A 7,856-nucleotide genomic window follows, 5' to 3' on the forward strand; every position below is an offset into this window, starting at 1 on the left:
CTAAAAGCTTCCAAGGTACACAGAAATACAAATCCTTTGGAACCAAAAGTTTCCACCGTTTTGAAATATACAAATCGTTTGGAACCGAAAGGTTTCATGGTATCAGCCGATTTATTTACCGGCAATAATAAAAATAATCATTTCGAACCGAAAGTTTGCACGTTATCAGCCGATATATTTAGCGACAATAATAATAAAAAAAAAACAAAAAAAAAATCTATGGAACCAGAAATTTTCAAGGCACACACAAATACAAATCTTTGGATATAAAAGTTTCCAAGGTTTACAGAAATACCACCTCTTTATAACCAAAAGTTTCCAAGGTTCCGAAATATAGAAATCGTTTGCAACCAAAAGCTTCTGAGGTATCATCCGATGTATTAAATATATATCTATATAATTGCCGCGTACACCCTTTTTGGGTGTTTGGTCAAGCTCCTCCTCCTATTTGTGATATGCCTCTTTATGTTGTTCCACAAATGGAGGGACCTAAAGTTTCAAGCCGACTTCGAACGGAAGATACTTTTATGAGGAGCTTTTCCATGGCAGAAATACACTCGGAGGTTTGCCATTGCCTGCCGAGGGGCGACCGCTGTTAGAAAAATGTTTTTCTTAATTTTGGTGTTTCACCGAGATTCGAACCAACGTTCTCTCTGTGAATTCCGAATGGTGGTCACGCACCAACACATTCGGCTACGGCGGCCGATGTATTAACCAGCAATAATAAAAAAATAAAAAATTTTTTGGGACCAAAGCTTCCACGGCACACATACAAATCGTTTGGAATCAAAAGTTTCCAAGGCACTCACATATACCATTCTAATACACATACACCAGAAATTTCTAAGATATTTAAATATACAAACTCTTTGGTACCAAAGGTTTCAAAGGTACCTGCCGATATACTTACTGGCAATAATAAAAAATAAAAAAATCCTTTGGAACTAAAAATTTCTAAGGTACCCAAAAATAAAAGCCTTACGAACCACAAGTTTCCAAGGGACCCGCTGATATATTTACCTTCTTCTTCTTTATTTGCCAATTCGATTCCGATCATACAATTTTACGTTTAATGTAAATTTGTTATAATTTCATGATAAAGGTCTCGATTTCTCGCTGTCTCCAATAAAGTTCCTACATTGCTGATTCCAGTCCAATGTCTTATATTTCTCAGCCAGGATAGTTGTTTTCTGCCTATGCCTTGTTTGCTTTCTATTTTTCCTTGCAGGATTAGTTGAAGTACATAATACGCAGCTTTCCTTCTTTTTATGGTAATTGTCTATCATGCTGAATTCCACGCAATACTTCAGTATTTGTTACTATATCTGTCCAGGGTGTTCTTAGAATTCTTCTACATATCCACATTTCAAATGCTTCTATTTTATTCATTTCAGTGGTTTTAATGGTCCATATCTCCATAGCATACAGAAGTTCAGACAGCACAACATTTAACGAATCGAGTTTTTAATTTAATATTGAAGTCATGTTTATTAAGAACCTTTTTGACTTAACTTGTTTACAGTAGCACAGAAAACAAACTATGTGACATATCACGCTGAAATTTGCCATGTAAGCTTATAACAGTCCTACCAAAAAACAAAAAATTTATTTTTGCCACATGCCAGCGCCACAAGTTTCCTCTGCCTTTCGACTGCGTAAGCAGAGCAACTCTACTGCGTCTGCAGTTATAATTAAATTAAATTCTTCTGCTGAACGCTCACGATTATTCAAATCAGTGGCTAGTTACTGCAAAGCCAAAAAGCGGCCACTATTACTCTGCGATGCTGGAATCAAATCAGAAGGGAAATTACACATACACGAATGTCTCACGAAAAGCAATCGAGAACTAATGCGTTTTGCTATGCAGCTCAGGCGAGAACAAAAAATCACAGCCGCCTTCACTATTCGTGGTTATGTGTATGTACGCGTTCGCCCTAAATGCAAAGCAGTTAGGGTGACTAATATTGATGGCATTGAAAATGCAATTGCTGCAGTCACCTAATGCTCCTTGATAGACATTTAATGCTCTGAATTTCTAATATGTATCTATGCTTATGCTATACATACTCTCTATTATTTTATTCTCTTTCTTTATTTTATTGCTTTTCTCTTACCTTAACACATCTTGTATTACTTCTTAATTTTCTCTGTTATTCTAACTATTGCATTTTTTCTGTTTATTGCTCTTCTATCTTTGTTTATGCCAATCATTTTTGCAATCACACATACATACATATACTCTTGTGTGCTCGTGCTTTGTTGTTTCTGTTTTTGTTCAGTACTCGCAGAGAACGTTAAATATAGAGAATTCTCACGAGCTACGAATGGTGCGAGCTGTCAAAAATGAAGTGAAACGGCGAACACTGTTTCACCGCGCTCAACTCGAAGGCGGGGAAGTTTTTAACAGAGCTGATTACAGTGAATTATGTAGAAGTACATTGGCTCCGCTCACTCTTTGGTTTCTGTATGAAATCAAACTGACGAATGCCGACGGCACTTTGCAAAGAATTTGCTTGTGCACTTCTATGTTCCCTTGAATTATGCGCCAACATTCATCACTTTTTGTTTGTTGATTTAATCTAAAAATAAGATTCAAACAAAAATTTTAGTAAATTGAAAACTTCATAAAAATTTGATGAAAAATTTTAATAATTTTTCGAGTCTAAATTAATTTTAGACAAGAATTCATAGAGTATACAAGTGTATGGTATATTGATGTATATGTATGTATTATCAATATATGTTAGTTATGTTTGTGCAAAAGATCAATTGCATCTTCAATTCTTATAGATTTTGATACATACGTGCACACGCACTGGAGCAATACTGGCCTATCTCTTGACGCACCACCTTATCATATTTTCATTTGAATATGCATTCATTTGTTCCTTTGCAAACGAAATTTTTTTCAATTTAGATTTATTACATGGAATAATATATGTATGCATTTTATAGATAGTATAAAACATTTTATAGATAGTATAAAACTTTGAAATTTAAAATAAATAAAAGAAAACGTGAAAGAAACGTATTTGCATACATATGTATATGGGACAACTAAGTTCTATTGCATCTTTAATAAATATAGGCCCCTATTACGAGTTGCATTCGATCTTCGATATTCGTTCGTTGTCGAAGATCGAAAGTCGAATGTCAATTTGGTATTATGAGCGGTGCATGCCTGTCGAAATTTTCGTTGTATACCGAATTTAGAGTCGAATGCAATTTTGCTTTCGATTGTGTAGCGTGTAACTTGTTAAAATGTAAGTTGTTTGCGATTATTTATTGTTTTATAGTAACCAAATAATAAATATATACTAATTTTGTTAATATTATGCAGGAATATGTTAATATATGTTAATATTTTGGGAGGAATTTACAACGGAGCTGAATTGCTTGGGACCACCAGTTAGAACGGCAGCAAAATGGATTAAGGTTAATAATGTTTTTTTTTGTGATGTTTATGGAAATACATTTTTATTTTCCCTTGGCAGGCATGGGCTGAAATACGTAGAGGAACTGAAATACATATTTTTTTCGAATGACGAATAATTGAATAAAGAAAATTTATAACAAAAATAAAACAGAAACTGTGGCGTAAAGGTTTCTATTTAATACCTTTTAGATTTTTCTATAATATTCTAAGAATTTCATTTCTTATGTTTTCTGCTTCTCCGTTATTTGGCTCCACTTCAATATCTTCAGCATCATCGTTGAGGGTCTCATCGGATAACTCTTCATCCGGAAGTTGAACATTATAAAACAAGCAAATGTTGTGTTGCTTTTTTTGGAGAATAGTGAAGAGCTCTTGGCTCGAGTGCACTGCTGCAACTGGTTTTTTGTACTGGACAGTAGGTTCATAAACGGCTCTTTAGATAATCTAAAGTTCTTTAAAAAACTGTAAGGAAATTTCTGTAATATTATGTACGTCAACACATTTTGAAAATACTAAACTTGCTCAGTGGAAGCCATTTCAAGGGGGTTGGATGCGCCCCTCAGGTGTTTTCTACATCTAGCTAGTTCCACTAATCTTTCATCGAGCGTTGAATCGTCGAACCACAACTCCGTTGTACTCATTTCACAAAAAATACTTTTTTTAACTTTTAAAATTGTTGTTAGCAAAGAATTTCAACACAATCGGTTTTTCTTTTATTTTGATTTGCTGTATCAGCTGAGAAAAATTATCTATTGTAAATGCGTCGAGCGATCGAAATTCACAATAGTCCTATTCTTCAACGAATGAGCACCATAATACCAAATGAAAATTCGTTCGATCAGCACTTTCGACTACAGTCGAAGATCGAATGTTGCTCATAATAGGGGCCATAGTGTTGCACGCATATGTATGCACTGAAGCAACATGACCTACCTCACGAGCATCGCCTTATATTTCATGCAATAATTAGGGTGTAAATATTCGAATGATCGAATTCCTGCAAATGCTAAAACAACTTCTTCTGCATATGCATCGACGTATGTGCATGTGCGTATATGCACACTTGATCCCTAACTATACCTATCTATATATATATATATATATATACGTATATCAATTGATCAAATCAAAAAATTCTGTATACAAAACGCTTCATTACCAGGCACACAGGAAGATGGCATATGCAAATATAAATATGTGAATTGAATTCAAGCAAAACAATGCTTAGGTATTAATATACACATATGCATGTGCATACAACCGCACACGCAGGGCACTCACGTTATTCCTTTAATTCCGAATGTCGTTCAAAGCTAAAATTCTATGCCTAGCGACTACAAGAACAAAAAAGTTTTGATATTCAAAATAAATAAAAGAATAATTTTAACAAACCCAAGATATACTCCATATTTACATATTTTATAGGATAAAAAAGCATATTCATATGTTACCGTAAGTATATCAGTAACAAAATCTGTTTAAACTGTTTCTTATTACATACATATGTATGTACATATATACATACACATGTAAGAAACAATTAAGCCAAAGGTCAATGTACTGGAGCAACCATGACCTACCTCACGTATTGGTATATTGCGCAAGTGTGCCCTATTATATGTATGTCCGTACATACATATACATACATTCTGGACTCCCAGCAAAACTATGCTTATTAGTATACACATATGTATGTACATACAACAGCACACACAAAGCACTGGCTTGTTTCCGAAGCTAAAATTATAAGCCTAGCGACTGCAAGAACAAAATATATTCATACGCGCAGTCGCAGCGGTCATGATTTTTTTAGTCGCAACGGCGCTGAAAAATCCAAAATATTCTATAACACTAAGTTCGAGCTCATCTGCTCATATGCCCATATGACAATTTTCTCGTCAATTTGAAAATAGTAAATATTGTAATATTTCGCGTTGAATTATTTGCCAATATTTGGTAAATCTTCAATTTTTGTCAAATCGAGTGGCCGCGGCTCCGTACATATGTATGCATCAATATATGTATGTAAATATGTGTTCTAAATTCTCGACAGCAATAGCAAATCGAAATATTTTTTCTGTCGTATATGTATATATTTTACAATGCTATAAATAATAGGTAATTACATTTCCTGAAATGAAAAAAAAAATATAATTATTTTTATTCACAAGTAATTTAAGTATTCTTATATGTATATGTATATTTTTTACGATGCTATAAATAATAGGTAATTACATTTCCTGAAATGAAAAAAAAAAATATAAAATTTTGAAAGGACGAATTACGAAATTGTTCTCATACTATAACAATTTCTCACACGACTTCGATATTGACATCGATTAAGTCATTGCGATTTACCTGATTTTTAAAACACTACTCTCAATCCATCATGATTAAGAAAAAATTGTAGTGCTTTAAAAATCTAGGCTCGGGTGCTAGCTGAAAGAGAAGAAAAAATAAAAAAGAAACCTGTAAAATAGACTAAAAAATAGAAAAAACCTGAAACGGAAAATACCTGTAAAATATATAAATAAAAAAACCTGAAATATAGAAAAGAGGAAAACCCTGAAATAAAATAATAGGTATCATTATATGCAAAGGATAATAGATTATTTATTACCTGGGTGAGCGGTGAATCTCTTTTCGTTGGGCCCTGGCTTACAACCTACAGCTTTTTTAATTTATTTTGAATTTTTCTGACTTTGGCATTATTGGCCTCATTTCGCAAGAGCCACTTTGCATTCTTGAATAAAAGGACAGTTAAGAGAAAATCTAATAGCTTCACGCGATGATCTCTACATTCGCCAGATACTATAAACCAGTCGGGAAACTCTTTTTGTGTTTTTTCTTTTAGAGCGGACAACATTGAACACCTAAGACCTGCAATGTGGGCATATTTTGCGAAGAGCTTACGGTACCACACCATTTGGAGTCGACACACTTTGAAAACCCTGTCTTCAGGATTGACAAGCCTTAAATCGCTGTCATCCGTGAAGTTTTTTGATCTTATCAGGGCTTCTGAATGCAACTTCAGCTCCCCTTTTGTTTTCGTCATGGCGTGGGTGCACTTTTCACATTGTAACTTGCACAGCACTTTCTGGTAAATACCATAGCCAGTGAAGTAACGCTGCACTTGTACCTCAGCTTCATGACTTTCTTCAGCAAAATTTAAATCTTCCACATCAATCTCTTCTAAAATGAGATCTTCATTTCGCTGGTCTCCTACTTCTGCCTCAAGATGACGATCCTCGGGGCCTATATACCAATCTAAATTCATATCGTCATCATCTGTACAATTAGAACCTTTCTTCTCAAATTTCTGGCGTAAAATTTTCATTGAGATCAGTCGCGCAACTATGTATTGAATTTCGTGAGCTGATGGATGGGTATTCATACCCTGACTAGCCCGTATGCGATAGAAAAAGTTTTCCAACGCATCTTGATTCATTTTCCCGGTGAAAATAAATTTGAGGGAGCTGTGCTCAATGAAAAGTTCCTCGCATAACTTTTGCATCGCTAAAATCGTTATGCGGAAACCTTCGATGCACTTAACGCGTGCGTTTCCCGGCAACTTTAATGACCGCAAAAAATCTAGATGTTTATTTAATTTTGGTGTCACCACGCCTAATCGGACATTTTGAAGGATTTTTCGACTGGAATCTTTTTGCATCCAATTCATCAAAGAGATCATTCATTTTTTTAACAAACATCTGTGTGGGCTTAGCGCATTTAATCACATAGTCGTCACTGCCTAATAAATTTTGGGCCAAGGCCATGTCGATACCAGAGGCTACCGAATTGCTCAGGACCTGAGTCGCGCGTGAAACGCTCATTTTTTCCATAAAACTGGGATATATATGGGCCTCCGTTAGTTTCGGACAAATTTTAAAATGGGGATTCATTTGATCTATATCAAACAATTTTTTGATCACCTTGAAGCTTGTCACTCCATCTGGTGTTAAGATGTCATATTTCATCAACGTATTTCGGACGGACTTTATCAAGTGACAGTAATCGAACATGCAAAAAATTTTTGTGTCTTCGTGCAGGAGAAAGGGGCGATTCTCAGAAATCCCTAAAGTGTTAAAAATAGCAATGTTGGTGGGCCCTTGATCGCAAACTATACTTTTCAAATTTAACCCCATTTTTTTCAGTTGTGCGATATTTTTTTTCAAAATGGACATCAATGTCTCCGTAGGTATACCCCCACTGGAGATATAATACGAAAACACGTATTTCCATTTGGAGCACAATCCCTTAACCATAAAAAATAAACATCTATTCCCAATTTTGTTTTCGCGTTTACCTTCCCCATGGTCTACAAACCCATCGATAACATCTCTAGCTTTATTATAGCTCAAGTCCGACCTGATGATAATTTCATCGAATAATAGAACGCTTATGCGTTCGGTGTCGGACA

The 7,856-nt window shown here is 34.8% G+C and overlaps 1 protein-coding gene across 1 annotated transcript; it reads right to left on the bottom strand.

Annotated features, from left to right (window-relative positions):
* Window positions 1-5,736: 5,736 nt before the first annotated feature.
* LOC128869359 (uncharacterized) lies at window positions 5,737-7,023 on the bottom strand. Its single transcript, XM_054111899.1, has 2 exons — window positions 6,057-7,023; window positions 5,737-6,001 (listed from the first exon to the last, which is right to left on the bottom strand). Exon 1 carries the CDS (start codon window positions 6,948-6,950, stop codon window positions 6,102-6,104), a length of 849 nt encoding a protein of 282 aa, XP_053967874.1. The 5' UTR covers window positions 6,951-7,023; the 3' UTR covers window positions 5,737-6,001; window positions 6,057-6,101.
* Between the last annotated feature and the right edge of the window lie 833 nt (window positions 7,024-7,856).

The sequence above is a fragment of the Anastrepha ludens genome, chromosome X (assembly GCF_028408465.1).
Source record: "Anastrepha ludens isolate Willacy chromosome X, idAnaLude1.1, whole genome shotgun sequence".
Lineage (NCBI taxonomy): Eukaryota > Metazoa > Arthropoda > Insecta > Diptera > Tephritidae > Anastrepha > Anastrepha ludens.